This window comes from Vollenhovia emeryi, unplaced genomic scaffold (assembly GCF_000949405.1).
Source record: "Vollenhovia emeryi isolate VEMERY1.0 unplaced genomic scaffold, V.emery_V1.0 DF939210.1, whole genome shotgun sequence".
In the NCBI taxonomy this organism is placed as follows: domain Eukaryota; kingdom Metazoa; phylum Arthropoda; class Insecta; order Hymenoptera; family Formicidae; genus Vollenhovia; species Vollenhovia emeryi.
In genome coordinates, this window is record NW_011967156.1 from 102,919 (window position 1) to 121,716 (window position 18,798).

The following is an 18,798-nucleotide window of genomic DNA, read 5'->3' on the forward strand; positions in this document are numbered from 1 at the left end:
AACTTTGATCTTGGTTTAATTCATGCTTGTCTCTTTCTAAAGTAACAGTTGAAAAGAGACGAAGAATGAATTAAGCTAGGCTTAAAGTTAAACAGCGTTGACGAAACCAGACCTAAGGTCCAGTTTCACCTAACGTCACTTAACTTTGATCTTGGTTTAATTCATGCTTGTCGCTTTCTAAACAGTTGAAAAGAGACAAAGGCTGATGGCAGACAACTATCCGTAAGCGCTTAAGACTGACGTAGTCTTAAGGTAAGGCAGAGAAAAACGTAAGCCGTAAGGAACACGTGTTCCTTACGGCTTACGTTTTTCTCTGCCTTCCTTAAGTCTACGACTACGTCAGTCTTAAGCGCTTACGGATAGTTGTCTGCCATCAGCCAAAGAATGAATTAAGCTAGGCTTAAAGTTAAACAGCGTTGGTGAAACCAGACCTAAGGTCCAGTTTCACCAAACGTCGCTTAACTTTGATCTTAGTTTAATTCGTGTTTGTCTCTTTCTAAACAGTTGGAAAGAGACAAAGAACGAATTAAGCTAGGTATAAAGTTAAACGACGTTGGTGAAACCGGGCCTAAGAACTCATTGCAGACCGGGCCAAACACTTCGAAGCGGCGGTTTGACCGTGACCGAAGTTGGATCGATGACGGAAGATTGAAGCCAACGATGACCGACGATCTGGAAATGACAGACATTAACAGAGAATTCACGTAAAACTTGAGCGACATGCATTTACTTGCTCTCCATTCACGAGATCGAGGCGGTCGGTCACGCAAACCTACGGGAGGAACTCGACGTCGCACGTCGAAAAGTTGCCGTGCACGAGCACTAACCTGAACGGACCGGCGAGTCCGAGGAACGACCGCGACCGTGCGCGTCGGCGGACGATGTAGCGACGTTCGACGCGCGAGCGCGTTGCGCGCCGATCACTCTCCGGGGATATCCAAAACCGACGTGTGTCTCTCGCGTAGCTTGTTATTTACATTTGAGATCGCCGGGAACGGCGGGAGATCAACCTCGAGAGAAACGCGGGAAACGACCGTGGCAATTGAATGTTTCGTCGCAGCCGCGCTGTCGCGCATGCCTGACTTCGCGCACCGAGTCGCAGGGGCTGACGGTACCTGAACTTTCGGCCGCGCCAGCACCACCGAGTGCTACACCAGCTACATTACGATGCTCACGCACACGAATGCAAGCATTGCAAGCCGCGTCCGTGTACGCTCCGCGTTTAGCGCGGCAATGGCCAGCAATAGGCTTGTTTTCTATTGCTGCACTGGTGAAACTGGTGCAGTACGCTAGAACGAGACAAAATCATATATAAGAGTACTCCTAACTCAGTAGGAGGACCGAGCGAAAACATTGGCCGCGTTCGGCAGAAAAAGATGCTTTGCAACTGTTGTAAAAGTCCTGAATCGAAATTGGCGTATGCTCTTAATTGTGGCAGAATTTAAGGGCATACTCTCCAATCAAACTTTACAACCGTCGCACACCAGCTTCTTCTGCTGAACCGCGGTCTTGACCGTGTGCAAAAACTCAGTTAAATCTGGTTGAATCTCACTTCTCAGGAATCAAAAGGGACATGCATTCAACTGAGTTACGACGGCACAAGTGAGATTTATCTGAGTTCTCATGTAAAAGGAAAGCAACTAACGCAAGCCTGGTTGCGACGAGGCGCACACGGACACGGTTTGGGTTGTGTGCGTGAACATGTGGTGTAGCGTGTAGCACCCAATGCTGGGCGGCCCCGAGGCTTGTGTCGCTGTACGTAACCTGTCTCGCGCGGATTGTCATCATGACGGATGTAAACAGGGAAACTACGCTCGACTAGTCCGTCATTATCCAAACTTGCGCTCTTCCCCGCCGCGTTATTATGCCGTGAATCCCTCGACGGATCGCGCCCGAGGTATTGACGGAATCGCGACGCGACGTCAACGGCGGGATCGCAGGGAGAGAAAACGAGGAGAGGCCGAGTCCTCGTGCTTGCATCGCCGACTCTCTTTTTTTCCCTCCCGAGAATGGAGAAGCGAAACGCTCTGTTTATCTACTGCGCTTTCGTTACGCTGCAAAGTGTTTGTAAGTTGGACACGTCTCGCTGTCAGTTTACAGTTGTGACCTCTTTCATTCGCTTCGTGGCCTTGTGCCTCCGTTGTGGGACCGCGGGCCAATCGAGAGAAGAAGCCGAGCCCCTCTCGTAACGTTTGCGCGACCGTCCGCGTCGATCTTGTGGAAATTAATGAATACACATCGCGGATTTTTTGCGTGAATTCTCGTTAATCGTTTTAATTCAGTTCTCTTTTTAACTCGCCACACGCTGCGGGCTGACTCGCGATCGGCGCGAGAGAAATTCATACCTTCGATGAAAGCTGGCAATGAGAGGAAGATGCACGACCGCAATTGAAAATGAATATCCTTTCAGGAGTAGAACTCGACGGGCGAATCGATATCTTGACTTTGATTCTCCCCACAGCTGTGTCAAGAACTTCAGCAGGTCCTTCGGATTTAATCTCGGCGAAAGATACTCAATGCCCGATATTTCATCACAACTCAAAATAAGCGATAGATTTATCTCGATATCTCGCTGCGATAATTTTAAGAAATTCGGCTCCCTTGTTTTCCATTGCTATCGCGAGTCAGCTTGCGCAAGTACAGTCTCGTTCGTTAATGCCTGGACCGCGGTTTTACCAGGATTCATGTTTTCGTGATCTTCATTCTCATTTGTACATCGATGAGTTTCAGGCTGTAGTTCACACAGCTTCTATAGAAGTCTGTGGTAGAACGTACGTACAGCCTGAAGCTTAGGTAATGATAAGAATACAGGTCCAGGTATTAACGAGGGGGAAACCGCTGACCAAAATCTTGTACACCAATGCCCACTAATCTTGTTTTATCTTATTTTATCTTTGTAATACTCCAGCGAGACCTAATGCCTAGTAATGCCCAGTAACGCCGCAAATCTGTACACCACAATGCTTTCAGCGGTTTCCCCCTCGGGTATTAATGAATAAAACTGTTCTTTCTAATCTCTGATATCAAAATGTTGCCAACAGGTGGCCTCCACAGAAGCCTGAGATATTATGAAACGATTCACAGTAACCACTTCCAACATAGGATTGTAAAGCGAGGCATTCATCATAGTTATCATCCGTATAACAAGATAAGCGAATTAGAATTCTATTCGCATGGGCGGTGAGTTATCTGGCTACTTGAATTGTATTAGAAAAGACGTTTTTCCTGTTTTAATGACGATCCCTAATGTCTCTTACCACCGCAGCCACTTTCGATTGATTCTAACACCCAGAAGAGAAGTCATACATTCCAACTTCAAGGCGTACGAGGTCAACGCCGACGGAAAGGAGAAAACTGTACATTTAGGTAAGGCTCAATTCGACAAAGACGGATAATATTACAGGTCCTTATGCTTTGTAATGTTATTATTCGTAGATCATGATAATTTCTATCACGGCCGAGTGTTCGGGGAAATCGAGTCTCACGCTCAGATGCACATCGATGACGGTGTTGTGACGGGTAGCATAACAATCTCGGACGAGACCTTTCATATCGAAGTAAGTACCGAGCGGAATGTATACGATGGTAGCTGGAAATTTGTGAGAGAATATTAATTAAAGCTTTAATAATGTCAATAATAACTTTGATAACGTTAAGGAGAGAAACGTGACTCTGTAACATAACTTGGTATTAAATAATTGTAACTCGTATCAGGTTTAGGCTACCACTCTATTCGCTGTTACGCCTGGCACGGATTGTCCGTTGCAATAAAGAAGTTAACTTGCATTTCAGCCATCCTGGAGGCATCTTTCTCACTTAGATAATCAGTCGATGATTATTTACAAGTCTTCCGACGTTAAACTCAGCTGGGAGCATTTCCAAAACGGAGAGGGTCATACGCATGGGGCGCCAAAGACCTGCGGCTACGTTAAAGAAGATTTAAGTACGGCTCTACCGCGAATATAGATACAATGTAATTTTATTAAGTAGATATTGTTTTTTATGCTTCGTAATGTCACACTGTTTTGCCTCAGATTATACGTTAAACGACAATTCTGAGGATGACGATATAGAAATGGATAATAGTAGCAGCAGGGTGAAGAGGCAAACGGAGACTTACGAATATACACCAACGAAAACGAGATGTCCGTTACTACTCGTCGCAGACTATCGATTTTATCAGGAAATGGGCGCCAGCAGTACAAAAACCACAATTAATTATCTGGTATGCGAGCGTGATGGTACGCAATTGTAGATACGTTGGCCTATAATCATAATAATATAAAATTACAGATAAGCTTGATCGATAGAGTACACAAGATTTATAATGACACTTTGTGGCAAGAACATCAGGAGGAGGACGGTTTCAAAGGAATGGGTTTCGTTATCAAAAAGATCGTTGTTCACAGTGAGCCGACGCGGGTGAGGGGCGGCGAGACGCATTACAATATGGTCCGCGAGAAGTGGGACGTCCGCACGTTGCTCGAGGTCATTACATTTTTGCAAAGAGTATCGCCCTGAAAATTCCTTAATTACTCATTGATTAATTTTAACGTGATCGACCTCGTCGAATATAATTGAAACGAAACGTCGCTTCTCACGATGTTATCACGTTGCTGCAGGTGTTCAGTCGGGAATACAGCCACAAGGATTTCTGCTTGGCTCACTTGTTCACCGATCTCAAGTTCGAGGGTGGTATCCTCGGACTGGCCTACGTAGGATCTCCTCGTAGAAATTCCGTGGGCGGTATCTGTACGCCAGGTACACTAAAAAATCATTCCGCACTCTGTTTCGCATTCTAACATAACGACGTTTACATGGATATTGAATTTCTTGTGACTCAATAGAGAACTTACGTTCTCTTGCAGAGTATTTCAAAAATGGATATACATTGTATCTGAACTCGGGGCTGAGCTCCAGCAGAAATCATTATGGACAGAGAGTGATTACAAGGGAAGCGGATTTGGTTACAGCACACGAATTTGGCCATAATTGGGGCTCCGAGCATGATCCAGATATCTCGGCAAGTTGCGATTCAATTATTGCCGTACATTGCGAGTTATTTCAGCTCAGAATTATTAAAACTAACATTTGACTATTCAAGTAAGAGCCATCAAGAAGAAAGTGATTAAGAGTTAAAATACTTTTTGAAGTATGTGAAAACGCGAAATATACATTGAAATTGCCACAATATGAAATCTTATACATAATTTTGGAAATGTACTTTTGTATATACCAACAGTTATCTCACAACGTCAGTGTTTTCTTGACCATACCTGGCATTTTTAATAATACCTCAGTGGTCGAATTGGTGTAGAGAGGTCCAGGTTCAAACCCTGGCAGAGTTAATATTTTTTTGCGACAAATTTTCTGTATTATTAAAAACGCCAGGTATGGTCAAGAAAATACTGACGTTGATTACCGCTGGCGACATTGAAGGATATTCTGATTAGTTATCTCCCAAGTTTTTCTTTCTTTCTTTTTCTAATTCCCGAGGCTGGAATTTATTTTGCTGACATTATTGCAGGAGTGCAGTCCAAGTGCAAGCCAAGGTGGATCTTACTTAATGTATACTTACAGCGTTAGTGGCTACGATGTGAACAATAAGGTAGAGTTATATTTTATGCACGCTGTAATTTTTACCGTAAATCTGATCGGATACTTCAACTTTTCTTCAATGGAATATTCTATTCCATGCATGTTGCATAGATTTGTATGCAAGTTTACATAGGTCCCTTTACAGAGTTTCTTTCTCCACAGAGATTTTCTCCATGCAGCCTGCGTTCCATCAGGAAGGTCCTGCAAGCCAAATCTGGACGCTGCTTCTCGGAGCCGGAGGAATCATTCTGTGGTAATTTAAGGGTCGAGGGCGATGAGGAGTGCGACGCAGGCCTCTTAGGAACGGAAGACAATGACTCCTGTTGCGATAAAAATTGCAAGCTTCGAAGTAATCAAGGAGCAGTTTGCAGGTAAGCCACGCTTGGAATCACACCTGCGTATCCATTTCTGTCTTCTATTACAATCTTAGGATATTTATGCAGTGTTTAATGAGCGCACTTTCAACTCTTCTTCCAACAGCGACAAAAACTCTCCTTGCTGTCAGGGCTGCGCGTACATGACTGCGGGCGTGAAATGTCGCGACGCGCAATACGCCACTTGCGAACAGGAATCGCGCTGCACCGGAGCGTCTAGCGAATGCCCGAGATCGCCGCCCATGAAGGACGGCACCGGCTGTCTCGAACGTGGTCAATGCCGCGTAGGCAAATGCGTACCGTACTGCGAAACTCAAAATCTACAAAGCTGCATGTGCGATACTAGTACGTATCTTATTTCAATCTTACACTGTAATATCATACAAGTATTAATGGAGATATTTTATTATGTGCGCATTAATCCGTATCCTCTTTTCATACTGGAAAGAGTGGAATTCTTATTTTGTAGCTTATTTCTACAAATTGCTATTTATTTGCGGATAACTTATTAATTGTGCAGTCAATGGAACCAACTGTTACTTTTGAGATTTTATAATCCCGATTTAATCAAAATTGAAGATTTCATATATTATTTTGTGAAAATATTTTTAAGCTTGAGGAAAGACCGAAAAACTAGGGAGTTTTTACAGTTGATTCTACATGTATATCTAATTTTTGATTGCGTGTCGAGAGATGCAATATATGTGTATAATTATTAATATTATTATTTCACGACTTGTATTATAGTCACCGAGGCGTGTAAGAGATGCTGCAGAATGAGTTTGAACGAAACGTGCTTTCCGATAGACCCGCAAGATATTTTACCCGATGGAACACCGTGCATTCAAGGTTTCTGCAACAAGGTGAGATAATAAATTCAATAAGAATAAGAACAATTTCTACGAGTATGCAGTATTACATACGCGCGTTCTTGTAGGGCGTGTGTGAGAAAACGATCCAAGACGTGGTGGAACGATTCTGGGACATCATCGAGGATATAAACATCAATAAAGTTATGCGCTTTCTCAAAGATAATATAGTCGGTGCTGTGATAATCATCACCGCCATCATATGGATACCGGCGAGTTGCGTCATCAGTTACATCGACCACAGGCGTGTGAAGGAGAGCGAAAAGAAGTGGCGGTGGAAGCATACGGACGAGCTCATTCATCCGGACGAGCCGAGACAAGTGATTTACGTTGGCGGTCAACGACAAAGGCTGCAGCACGTTATGCATCCGTCGTGAATTCAGATCACCCGCGTTATGTACTTCTCTAGTCAGATTTACATGAAGTAATATATATCGTAATACAGGATGTTCGGTGGAAGAAAATTTCAGAAGTGATTCTACATGATAAAATAAGACGAAAGTCAAGATCAACGAAATTACAGTGGAGACTTCGCTTCTTAATTAGAAACGTTTAAAAATTCGCGTGGAATAGCGAATATTTTAATAACTTAATAATATACTTATTTTATCACGTAGAATCCTTAAATTTTGTCGCACCCATTATCGAACACTTTGTATATATCTTCAGAGTGACAAAATATTGTAAATATCTGCTCTTTCTACGTTATACATACGTGTATATAACTTCTACATAATTTCTGTAAGATCTCGAATGAATTTTGTAGTTGAGCGAACAAACTATACATTCCTGCGGTCTATAGAGACATTGATAATTCGTATTTAGGAATTAGATATAATAGAAATTATTCGCTACTCTATGTTTTTTGATACTACGTATATAAAATGTTAAATCTTTTTAAAGTATTACTTTTCCTATGGTTGGCATTTATCACTTAATTACTAAGATTGCCAAGTTATATTGATATATTACAGTACTTAAAGAAGAATTGAGAACGGCAAAGTTTTCTTTGTAACTCGAAGTATTATACATTTTACATTAACAATATTAATTTTAACATTTTTTAACATACCACGGCAAGAAACAGATACTAGTCGTGTAACGACCTTTAATGGCATTAAAACAATTCTAATGTGCAAATATTTAAATAAAACACAATTGTGAGGCACGAAAAGCCTGAGGGAGGAAAATGATTTTGATATTTGTAACACGAAAAATTTTCATCGAAAATATTTTAGTATCGACAAATCGACTCCCGAGTTCAAGTATTTGAATTCGCAATGTATCTCAGTTTCGTTTACTTCTTATATAAAAATGCGCTCCTGATAAATCTGGCGATCTTTCAAAGATCTATGTATTCTAATGTCGTCCCAAAAAGAAATCACTTTTCACAATTCTTAGTGAATTGGTGTAATTTGTTCAAAAGAATTCCTTTCTTCGGAAATTCTTGGTTGTAGAATGTAAAAAGAACTTTTTTTCGTATCTGGAAAAAGAGCTCGCGGCATAAAAACAAATTCTTTTTTAACTTTCAAGAATATTAAAAAAATAGAAGTATAGAAAAGGGATTCGTTTCAAAAGTCGGCGGTTCAAGAAGAATTCTGTGTGGGTTCTCTCTGCCGTCTAGGATATTTCCTCTGTCTGCGTTACATGCGCGTATTCTTCACGCATGAAAGTTGCTTCCGGCAATGCATTCTTCAACCTGATACTATCTGTTAAGTAACAATAAAGTTTACGCTGACATTCTTATCGTACCTTTTTGCATCTCGCAGACGCGACACCAGATATAACCCCCGAGTTGGCGCCATCGAGGACGGCACGTGGAAATAGCACGTGTGCGTGTGACAGGTATTTCGGGCGCGCTGATTGGCTGCCGGGTGCACCGACTTTCCGATGTCCCGAGAACTTCCTACCCCGACAGCCAATCCGCGCGCGACCAACCCTCAGCGACACGTTTGCGCGTGCGCACACCAAGTACCGTTCAGTCTTTTCTCGAGGTTACCTTCAGTTGCGTCAGCTTCTCGTTTCAGGTTAGCAGCCGGTACGGAACGTCGTGCCACAGAGACATGTCCACCGAAGGGTTCTCCGCCGGGAGGGCGAACCTTCCGGAGACCATCAACTTCGCCAAGGAGGAGCAGGCGACGCTGGAGTCATGGCAGCGGGGAGACGTGTTTCAGAAAAGCATGCAGCTGTCGAGGGACCGGCCAAGGTACTCGTTCTACGACGGGCCGCCGTTCGCCACCGGGCTGCCGCACTACGGCCACATCCTCGCCGGCACCATAAAGGACATCGTGACGAGGTACGCGTATCAGAGCGGCTACCACGTGGAGCGTCGCTTCGGCTGGGACTGCCACGGTCTGCCGGTGGAGAACGAGATAGACAAGAAGCTGGGCATCAAGGGGCCGGACGACGTCGCCGAGATGGGCATCGCCGCGTACAATCAGGAGTGCCGTAGCATCGTCATGAGGTACGCCCAGGAGTGGCAGACCATCATCGGCCGGATGGGCCGGTGGATCGACTTCGAAAACGACTACAAGACCATGTACCCGTGGTACATGGAGTCGATCTGGTGGGTGTTCAAGCAGCTGTACAACAAGGGCCTCGTCTACGAGGGCATCAAGGTGATGCCCTACTCCACCGCCTGCAACACGCCGCTGTCAAACTTCGAGGCGGGTCAGAATTACAAGGACGTGGTCGACCCGTCGGTCATCGTGGCCTTCCCGCTGCTGGACGAGCCGGGGGTGTCCCTGCTGGCCTGGACCACCACGCCCTGGACGTTGCCCAGCAATCTGGCGCTGTGCGTCAATCCCACCTTCGAGTACGTGCAGGTGAGGAACGAGAACAGCGGGGACGTTTACATCATGCTGGAGGCGCAGCTGCACACCCTCAAGGGTTCCTACGTCATAGTCGGCAAGAGAAGGGGCGTGGATCTCAAGGGGAAGGCGTACGATCCGCCGTTTCCCTACTTCCTGCGTTACAGGGAGAGAGGTGCTTTCAGAGTACTCAACGACACTTACGTCACGGCGGAGACCGGAACCGGCGTCGTCCACCAAGCGCCGTACTTCGGGGAGGATGACTTCCGGTGCTGCCTGGCGGCCGGCATCATAAGCAAGGATCAGGAGAGCGTGTGCCCGGTAGACAGTTGCGGCTGCTTCACGGAGCCGGTCCGCGACTTCCTCGGCAAGTACGTCAAGGACGCGGACCGGGAGATCGTCAAGTATCTGCAGGCGAAGAAGAGGCTGGTCGTCAGCGGCACGGTGAAGCACAGCTATCCGTTCTGCTGGCGGACCGACACGCCGCTCATCTACAAGGCCGTGCCCTCCTGGTTCGTCAAGGTGGAGGAGATCAAGAGCAGGCTGCTGACGGCGAACAGCGAGACCTACTGGGTGCCGGACTTCGTCAAGGAGAAGCGATTCGGCAACTGGCTGCGCGACGCGCGCGATTGGGCAATCAGCAGGAATCGCTACTGGGGCAACCCCATACCGCTGTGGGTCTCCGAGGACCGGGAGGAGATCGTGTGCGTAGGCAGCATCGAGGAGCTAGAGAGGCTAACGGGCGCGCGGCTGAGCGACATTCACCGCGAGCACCTCGACCACCTGACGATACCGTCGCGACGGCCGGGCAAGCCGCCGTTGCGCCGCGTGCCCGAGGTCTTCGACTGCTGGTTCGAGTCCGGCTCCATGCCGTACGCGCAGATGCACTATCCGTTCAGGAACCGCGGCAGCTTCGACCAGTACTTCCCGGCGGACTTCATCGGCGAGGGCATCGACCAGACGCGCGGCTGGTTCTACACGCTCCTGGTGATATCCACCGCGCTGTTCGGCAGGGCGCCGTACAAGAACCTCGTGGCCAACGGTCTGATACTCGCGGCCGACGGCCAGAAGATGTCCAAGCGCAAGAAAAATTATCCGGATCCCATGGAGGTGGTCAACAAGTACGGGGCGGACGCCCTGCGCCTCTACCTCATCAATTCGCCGGTCGTGAGGGCCGAGAACCTCAGGTTCAAGGAGGAGGGCGTGCGGGACGTCATCAAGGATGTCTTCCTGCCGTGGTACAACGCCTTCCGCTTCCTCGTTCAGAACATCGAGCGATACGAGGAGGCGGGGGTCGCGTTCGCGTTCGACGAGAGGCTGGACTCGTGTTCCGGCAACATAATGGACAAGTGGATCACGTCCTTCACGCAGTCGTTGCTGGTCTTCCTCAAGAAAGAAATGACGCATTACAGGCTGTACACCGTGGTGCCCTACCTGGTGAAGTACATAGACAATCTCACCAACTGGTACGTGAGAATGAATAGGAAGCGCATCAAGGCCGAGGACGACCCGCAGGACTGCAAGAACGCGCTGACCACTCTGTTCCTGGCGATTTACACGATGGTGCAGACTTACGCGCCGTTCACGCCCTTCTTGACGGAATTCATGTTTCAGCGATTGTCCAAGTGGGTTCTGCCCGCGGGCGGGGAGTCTTCTCCCGGCGCTGGGGACGAGGACTGGCAAGATAGCGTGCACTACAAGCTGATACCGCAGGCGCACGACTATCTCATCGACAAGGACATTGAGAAGGCCGTGTCACACATGCAGTCGGTCATCCAACTGGGTCGCACCGCACGGGACAGGAAGGTCATACCCACCAAGTATCCCCTGCCGGAAATCGTGGTGATCCATCGAGATGCCGAGGTGCTGCGGGACGTCGTCTCGCTCGAGTCGTATATTCTGGAGGAGCTCAACGTCAAGAAGTTAACAGTCACCACCGACAAGGAGAAGTATGGTGTGACCTTGAGGGCAGAGCCGGACCACAAGACGCTCGGCGCTCGTCTGAAGGGCGAGTTTAAGCAGATTATCCATGCCATTACAAAGCTGTCCGACGAGCAGCTGCAGAAGTTCGTCGTCACGAGGGAGATCGTCGTGCAGGGCCACAAGCTCGAGGAGCAGGACCTACGTCTGATGTTCAGCTTCACCGGCTCGGCCGCCGAGCAGTTGTCGCAGCGGTACGAGGCTCACAGCGAGGGAAACATTCTGATCCTTCTAGACGTCACGGCCGACGAAGCGATGCATAACGAGGGGATAGCGCGGGAGGTGATCAATCGAGTGCAGAAGCTGCGCAAGAAGGCACGGCTCGTGCCCTCCGACGAGGCCGTCGCGTATTACGAGATCGAGGACGCGAGCAGCAACCTGGCCCGGGTGGTCGTCAGCCACAAGGAGTTCATCGAGAACGCGACCAAGACTACGCAGAGAGACATGACGGAGTTGCCGCCCAACGCCGCAGTCATCATCGAGGAGATGCAGAAGATCAAGGGCGTGGACATGAGGCTCGCGTTGGTCGAATCGCAACCCTCCGCGGGCTACGTAAACGTGACGCTGGTGAATATGCAACCGCGATTCGGCACGTCCTCGAACAGCAAGATCCTGTTGTATGACCCGCAGCTCGGGCCCATCACGTACAAACGCCTGAAACAGGAGATCGATTTGGTATTCGGTATTTACGGCTGCTCGTACGACTTGTATCTCAATTCTGAGAAACTTACCAGGACGTTGGACGACAAGCCAGTGGAGAAGAGTATGTTTAACAAACAGACGCTAAAAGTATCAGGTCGACATACCTCTGTGCTATGTAATTAAAAATGACTTTCGTCGATTTGCGAGTTTATCAAGTTGTTAAAAGGGAATAGAACTAAATCTCGTAAACCTAGATTATTGAATCTTGTAATGTTCCTCTTCAACTTTCTGAAAACATTTGATATGTTATTGCATTTGTAATATCAAGCGGAAGATGTACAGCGAGTTATATTTTATCTTCCATAGAATATTTACTGTGAGAGAAGTCGGAAAGCGATATTTATGATTTAATTTAACATTTCACAGTATTTATTTAATGTCACTTGACGTTTACGTGATTTAAAGTATATTTTTCACGAAGGTTTGTACACATTGGCTATTTTTTAAATTAAAGAATAAAACATTGTACAATTGTACTTTTGTTAATGTTTTCCTATTTTTCACCTTATTCCATTTGTATCTTGCTGAATGATTGTAAAAAAAGAATGATTCGTGATCGATAGAAAAGAATAACAGATAATTTGATGAAATATAAATCTACCTTAACATATCAGTGTCCAAAGTTTCACATATGTATACTTATCGAATTATTTTAAATATAAAAAACAAGGAGAGCACTATAATAAAAGTATCAAATAAATAGACATTTATTAGCATTAACTAAAACAATCGTATATATATTATAACTATTAATTTAACTTTAACAAATGATATATTACACTAGTCAGAGAGGTATAAATCTGTCACACATGGCCCGTTCTTTTATTATGCCACGAGCACTTTTGACGAAACTTGTACCTCTACTTTTATACTCCTCGCAGCATCTATCCGACGTGAATATCCCCGTTTAGTAACCTAATTTCTCTTTATAGAAAAGATTAATTTTATTAATATACTATGCAATTGTTTCTCATGTACAAATAAGTATAACGTAAGTATTTTAGAGATCGCGCGTGGACAATTCTTTTCTCCTTATCATACAAAATCCATTCAAATCAACTCGCTTTATACTAATGGTAACTGCAATTCACGCATTATTAGACATAACACATCTTCATAGTGCTTTATACATCGACTGCCATTTCATATGCGTCACTAATGCACCTCCTCGTTTCTGAAAGTCTAATCATACAATACAAATGACAAAGAAGCCGCGTCGTTGAATGACGATCTAAAAAGGGTTAAAAAAAAAGAAAAGAAACCGTGTTTAGCTTCCTGGAAGTTCTTCGTGGGATCAAATAGTATTCGTATATGACTGATGTGGCAGTTAACGCACATAAGATAATTTTAATAAATTCGGCGAATCAAAACGTTTACGAGTCACGCAGCACCAACAATACAATGCACTAGAAAGTTGAAGAAAATACGAAATAATTACATATAGAAAATATTTCTATAATATCCTCTCACTTTATAATTTAAACTTTAGTCGTAATGAAAATTGGAGAAATTAACTATTATTTTTTCCTAACTGAACGGAAAAAGTTATCCTTTCAAAATTATGTACACCTTGCAAAGGAAACTGTACTTTCACAGAAACTTATTTTATCGCACAGAGTATTTTCCAATAACCTCGTAATACGAATCACAAAGCAATATTTCTTGCGAACAATGGTGGTATGCAGGATCTTTCGTCAAGTTCAAAAGTATTTAATGAAGAGCAAAAGAAGAGGAAACAAAAATAATTACGCTTGAACGAATGTTGAGATGCAATAGTTTCTCAATATGTTTAAAACTCACGAGTTATTTCAGACGTCACGTTCATTGCCCCTGTTACAGTTACATGCTTCAAGCGGGATGAGAACGACACTCTTGAATTGCTAATTATTTAAGTATTATTGCACCCTCAACGTAGCATTTGGACGTAATTACCTTGACTTTTATTACTTATTAAATTGTTTTAAATTTAACGGAGGGTACCCTGTATACTTTATATAATCTATAACACATGCATTATACATTATATATTTTAAATATATATGCAATGTAGTATGTTAGATCACACCTGCTGTCGTTACCATAAAACAAGTTCCTTTTTGATTTTCTGCAAGAAACATTGCATTACAATTTAAAGCGCCTCCTGCGTATAACGAGTTTAATTAATATTTTAATTATAAACCAGAATCCGAGAATATATGTATATATATATATCAGTAGAAATATGCATTGCACGTTACTTTGCTCCGCAGTGTCTTACACCCTCGGGATTAACACCAAGAGAGATGAACATCACAAATTGCAGTGAACTTGTTATCATCAATGATAAGCTTGATCTCGAGATTGTTATCGAGAGTGTTACGTTCGAAAATGCTCGACGACGAAGATTACCGTTCAATCGATTCCGTTAAACTTATGGTATACGTGACACATACGTTAAAATGTATATCATACCGATTTGTATTAAGGTGCCTTCGTTAAAATTACAACTTAGTAGTCTTAGTAATCGTAATAGTCGTCGTCGTCGTCGTCGTCATATCATTCCACGTTTCGAATGTTATCCTGATCAGGAAAAAAATTACTAAACAGCGAGACGGTGAAGATCGCGGTGAGCGCGTAGAGCGCGATCGTTGTCGTCGCGGTGAAGAGTTGAGCGTAATGGTATCGCGAGTACCACGCGAGACCCAGGATGATCGTTAGGATGCTCACTAGCATCCGGCTCAGGTCCCACTCGTTGTGCATCGAGTGCGTTATCCCCGCGCCGTGGGGTAGATCCGTGAAAGACTGCGAATTGAAATAAATGGACGACGAGTTATCCAGCGTGGCGGACGACGCGGCGACCGGTCGCGGTTGATGCACCCAACAGTGAACCACGCAATCGTTGAACAAGCCGCACTGCTCGAGGGTCTGAGTGTCGGGCTGCAACACGCGGCCATTGAATACTAATCGCACTGCTTTACGCGCTTCCAACTCTACTTGAAAGTGCCTCCTACGAGAAATGCATAAAATCGGTCATAATGGATGCAAAATGAGAAGTTAAAACGGTGAGCTTATTGTCAACCCAACTGGCAAATTTTATTGAATTTGTTACAACGTTTCGACCTTACTTCAGGTCCCTTTCAGATAACAAAACAAATAAGAAAACAAGGAAAAATTCATAGACTAGCACGTCATCGCCATCCGTGAGATTGAGCCAAAAGATAAAATAAGCGCACATCCGAACATTACTGAGGTTCAATGTAAACATCCTTTGACTTTATCTCATGAATAGCGATGACGTACTAGTCTATGAATTTTTCCTTGTTTTCTTATTTGTTTTGTTACTTGAAAAGGACCTGCAATAAGGTTGAAACGTTGTAACAAATTTAATAAAATTTGCCAGTTGAGTTAATAACAAGCTTACTGTTTTAATTTTTAATCATCATTGGTGACTATAAGTGACATTTTTCTTTCGTAAAATAAGAAATATTATTTAAAGGGCAGATAATTGTGTTAAGAGAGTGTGACAAAAGTGTGTTTGACTTCGTTGTGGTACAGAAATGGATGCTAAACCGGGATTACCTTTTAAAATCACCCAGTATCTCCTTAAGACTCCCCGTGACTACTTTCTGATCGTCATTTATGAACTTCAGTTTTATAGTGATGTTATTGTTGCTATCGTCTATGTTCGTCGACTCTTCCGACACACATCCCGACGAACTACTAGTAGTTTGGTCTAACACGTTGGAATTATTCGCCTTAGCGGTTCTTTGTAACAGCGATCGATCAGTGTTGCCGAATGAATCCATGGCTTCGATAAGTACTTCCTCCGCCGTTGCAGAGTCTGTTGGTCTCGAAATTTCTTGAGCCGATTCGCTCGTATCTAATTACGACAGAGAAAGGGATTTAAGTACGTCGTGGTTTTAACTAAGCCGTATTCCAGAACTATGTCCGTAAGAAATTTGAAGTTATTTAGAAAACTACAAATGCAATTGATTCATTTTAAATTATTTTCATTAAGTAAAACTGGAACTAATTAATAACATTTTCGAAGTGATGCCCTGAATTTCAAACATTTTAAAATATGATCAGTATAACTTGATATCTTATTTCAGTGGTTACGACATCAATTCCTTCAGTTAATCACTCCTGAAAAATCTCTAGGCTGTCCATGTTCTGACGATCAATTTTATCATCGGGAACTTGTCCACTTAAAATCCCACAGACTTTACATGCTGCTTGGGATCCACAATTCAATAATTTTTCTTCCTTATTCTGTTATGTATGTCTGCAGTTACATGAGAGCACGCTTAAAATATTGTCTCTTAAGCGTATAAAAAGGACAAAATTCTTGTCCGCGGTCATAGTTCTGGGACACCCAGTAGAACCCACGCAGAGAAAGGAACCTTTAGACTGATGGCAGAGAACGATCTGTAAACGCTCAAGACTGTCTTAGTCGTAGACGTAAGGCAAGGCAGAGAAAAACGTAAGTCGTACACAATAGCCTTTCAAAAATTAATCAATCATAGTCGAATATGAGGAGACTACTCGACTGTAATTGGTCAGTTTCTTAAATCTTACTTGAAATCTTATTGTAGACACCGCGTAAGGCAAGGCACGGAAAAACGTAAGTCCTATATAATATCCCTCCACGACGACTCACGTTTTTCTCTGTTTTGTCTTAGGGCCTGAGCAGAATGGCTGTCTTATACTCTTAAGGCAATGTTTTATGGTTTAAGCCTTTGTCTTGAGGTAACGCACAATAACTGTCTTATGTCTTGATAGTATAAGACAGCCATTCTGCTCAGGCCCTAACGTCCACGACTAAGACAGTCTTAAGCGTTTACGGATCCTTCTCTGCCATCAGCCTTACCCACAACAGCCGCATTCGATAGGCCTGACTGTACGCTATCGCCACTATTCGAAATTGTCTCCGGTGCCTCCTCCTCCGACGTTTCCGAGCCCTGCGGCCGATCAGCGTCCCGGACGTTGAGGCTGCTCGCCGTAGGTTGAGCCCGCAACGACGTGATGCGCGTTGGCACCCGGTCGCGCAGTATAAGTACCGTACGTATCAGCGGCTGGTCCGCTATGCTTGTCGAGCACCAGGCGAGCCAGCCTACCAGCAGTACGGTCATGACGATGAAGAAATCCGTGACCTCATCGCCCACTCCCTCGATCAACGACATCTTTCCCAGGGTGGATCTGTGGACAAGTGAATCGCCTGTGCTAACTGACGTTATGTTTCTGATACTTGGTCTCTGAAGCATCGAACCGAATATCGAGAGGCTGTTTACAAATAAGCAACTGCCACCAACTTGCTTCACTCTCTACCGTTCATGAGCCCGCGACAATGTTGCGCGTTTGAACTTCACCGACAATCCCCCCCCCCCGCCGAGATACGTTCGTACTTCGTTCTCCAGAGTCACGTGTGAAAAAACGCATTACGACCCGTGACGAGAGACGAGGCTTCAATCGATCTCTGTCCGTGGATACGTCACTTCAAGAGCTTACGGTAATAATCATAAAACCGTCCCCGTTGCGCTCTCTGTCAACTCCCCGACTCTGGGCCGACACGGTACCGAAATTAGGCGCTGGTTCGACACGAGGTGAGGCTTATTTTTCACAGGTCACGCTGACGTTACGCTAATAATCTGCTAATTGTCAGGCGGCCGGGAGGGTAGAAGTGTCAAACGTACGCTGGACAGCGAGCAGCCAGCCGAAGTCTGTCCTTCCGCGAGGTTATCTCCCGTCCAAGGGACGAACTTGTCAACACGGGACTGCCAAGTGAACGCTGCTCTCCTTCCTCGGGGCCAAGGGGCGACGTCTCATGGCACAGTCCGACGCGATCCTGAGGAACTCGGGGGAACGTCGTCGCTCGTAACAATCCGCTCGGCGATGCACCTTCCTGCGCTTTTACCGACGTGCGAGCGGCGGCCTCCTCGTTGCACTCGCGCGCATAGCTCTCTCTCGGTTCAGTCAACGTGTAACACGGGACGCGATAACGGCTGCAAACAGAGGGACGCTCCGATCGACAAACATCTGGAGGGAAAGAGAGAGCGCGAGGGAGTGGGAGTGCGCGCGAGAAAAAGAAACGACGCAAATAGTAGCTTATAAGCGGAGACACACACGCGCGACGTATACATTGTACATACCTGAGCTGATTAATAATTAACGCGCGACCAATCGTCTCTCCCTCGCTCTCTCTTTCTCTTCCGCGCGCCTCGGCGACTCCCGAGAGGCGCGACTTTGATTGCGCGCGCTTGGACGACGCACACCGTCCCGGCGAAAACGTCGCGATCCAGAAGGAAAACGGGCCGCGGGTTGATCGCGCGGCGGGTGAATTGAAAGAGCTCGCCCTTGGCCGCTATTTCGCTGTTTATCCGTCGCGCTCGATAAACCTGTCGTTATTACTATATCGCGCGCAGCCCAGATCCGTTGGAAACAAAGATTTGGAAAGTTGTTTGCGTTGCAAATTTTGCCCACGGAATG

At 45.3% G+C, this 18,798-nt stretch overlaps 4 protein-coding genes across 6 annotated transcripts in view; 2 read left to right on the forward strand and 2 right to left on the reverse strand.

Moving 5' to 3' along the window:
- LOC105561145 (N-acetyltransferase ESCO2) overlaps positions 1-1,729 on the reverse strand; it is a 6,927-nt gene extending 5,198 nt beyond the window's left edge. The window contains exons 1-2 of one of the 2 annotated variants that reach the window (XM_012010881.1): positions 1,646-1,729; positions 828-1,289 (exon numbers count right to left, since the gene is read on the reverse strand). The gene's annotated coding sequence lies outside the window, so the exon portion shown is untranslated. Of the gene's footprint in view, positions 1-827; positions 1,566-1,645 lie in introns of those variants that run through there. The other variant, XM_012010880.1, reaches the window with a different exon arrangement.
- A 40-nt stretch (positions 1,730-1,769) lies between these two features.
- Positions 1,770-8,026, forward strand: LOC105561144 (ADAM 17-like protease). The gene is made up of 14 exons (XM_012010879.1): positions 1,770-2,067; positions 3,042-3,180; positions 3,266-3,366; positions 3,436-3,557; positions 3,793-3,943; positions 4,035-4,225; positions 4,294-4,488; positions 4,623-4,761; positions 4,869-5,023; positions 5,528-5,608; positions 5,761-5,969; positions 6,079-6,317; positions 6,720-6,835; positions 6,910-8,026. Exons 1-14 carry the CDS (start codon positions 2,010-2,012, stop codon positions 7,216-7,218), a joined length of 2,205 nt encoding a protein of 734 aa, XP_011866269.1. The 5' UTR covers positions 1,770-2,009; the 3' UTR covers positions 7,219-8,026.
- Positions 8,027-8,766: 740 nt separating this feature from the next.
- On the forward strand, positions 8,767-12,809 carry LOC105561147 (isoleucine--tRNA ligase, cytoplasmic). Its single transcript, XM_012010882.1, has one exon. The coding sequence runs from the start codon at positions 8,905-8,907 to the stop codon at positions 12,454-12,456; it is 3,552 nt and encodes a 1,183-aa protein (XP_011866272.1). The 5' UTR covers positions 8,767-8,904; the 3' UTR covers positions 12,457-12,809.
- A 207-nt stretch (positions 12,810-13,016) lies between these two features.
- LOC105561148 (transmembrane and ubiquitin-like domain-containing protein 2) lies at positions 13,017-18,079 on the reverse strand. Of its 2 annotated transcripts, none has more exons than XM_012010883.1 (4): positions 18,006-18,079; positions 17,183-17,511; positions 15,892-16,192; positions 13,017-15,319 (listed from the first exon to the last, which is right to left on the reverse strand). In XM_012010883.1, the coding sequence occupies exons 2-4, from the start codon at positions 17,493-17,495 to the stop codon at positions 14,869-14,871; spliced, it is 1,065 nt and encodes a 354-aa protein (XP_011866273.1). In that variant the 5' UTR covers positions 17,496-17,511; positions 18,006-18,079; the 3' UTR covers positions 13,017-14,868. The 2 variants fall into 2 exon arrangements, with proteins under 2 accessions (XP_011866273.1, XP_011866274.1); XM_012010884.1 differs by lacking the exon at positions 18,006-18,079 and adding an exon at positions 17,625-17,645.
- Positions 18,080-18,798: the final 719 nt, after the last annotated feature.

Excerpts from the sequence above, each read along its gene's own strand:
- LOC105561144 (XM_012010879.1), top strand. The coding sequence starts at position 2,010 with ATGGAGAAGCGAAACGCTCTGTTTATCTACTGCGCTTTCGTTACGCTG. Across the intron at positions 3,367-3,435 it reads GGAGAAAACTGTACATTTAG|ATCATGATAATTTCTATCAC; the intron begins GTAAGGCTCAAT and ends TATTATTCGTAG. Across the intron at positions 4,489-4,622 it reads ACGTCCGCACGTTGCTCGAG|GTGTTCAGTCGGGAATACAG; the intron begins GTCATTACATTT and ends ACGTTGCTGCAG.
- LOC105561147 (XM_012010882.1), top strand. The coding sequence starts at position 8,905 with ATGTCCACCGAAGGGTTCTCCGCCGGGAGGGCGAACCTTCCGGAGACC.
- LOC105561148 (XM_012010883.1), bottom strand. The coding sequence starts at position 17,495 with ATGTCGTTGATCGAGGGAGTGGGCGATGAGGTCACGGATTTCTTCATC. Across the intron at positions 16,193-17,182 it reads ATCGAATGCGGCTGTTGTGG|ATACGAGCGAATCGGCTCAA; the intron begins GTAAGGCTGATG and ends TGTCGTAATTAG. Across the intron at positions 15,320-15,891 it reads ATACTGGGTGATTTTAAAAG|GAGGCACTTTCAAGTAGAGT; the intron begins GTAATCCCGGTT and ends CATTTCTCGTAG.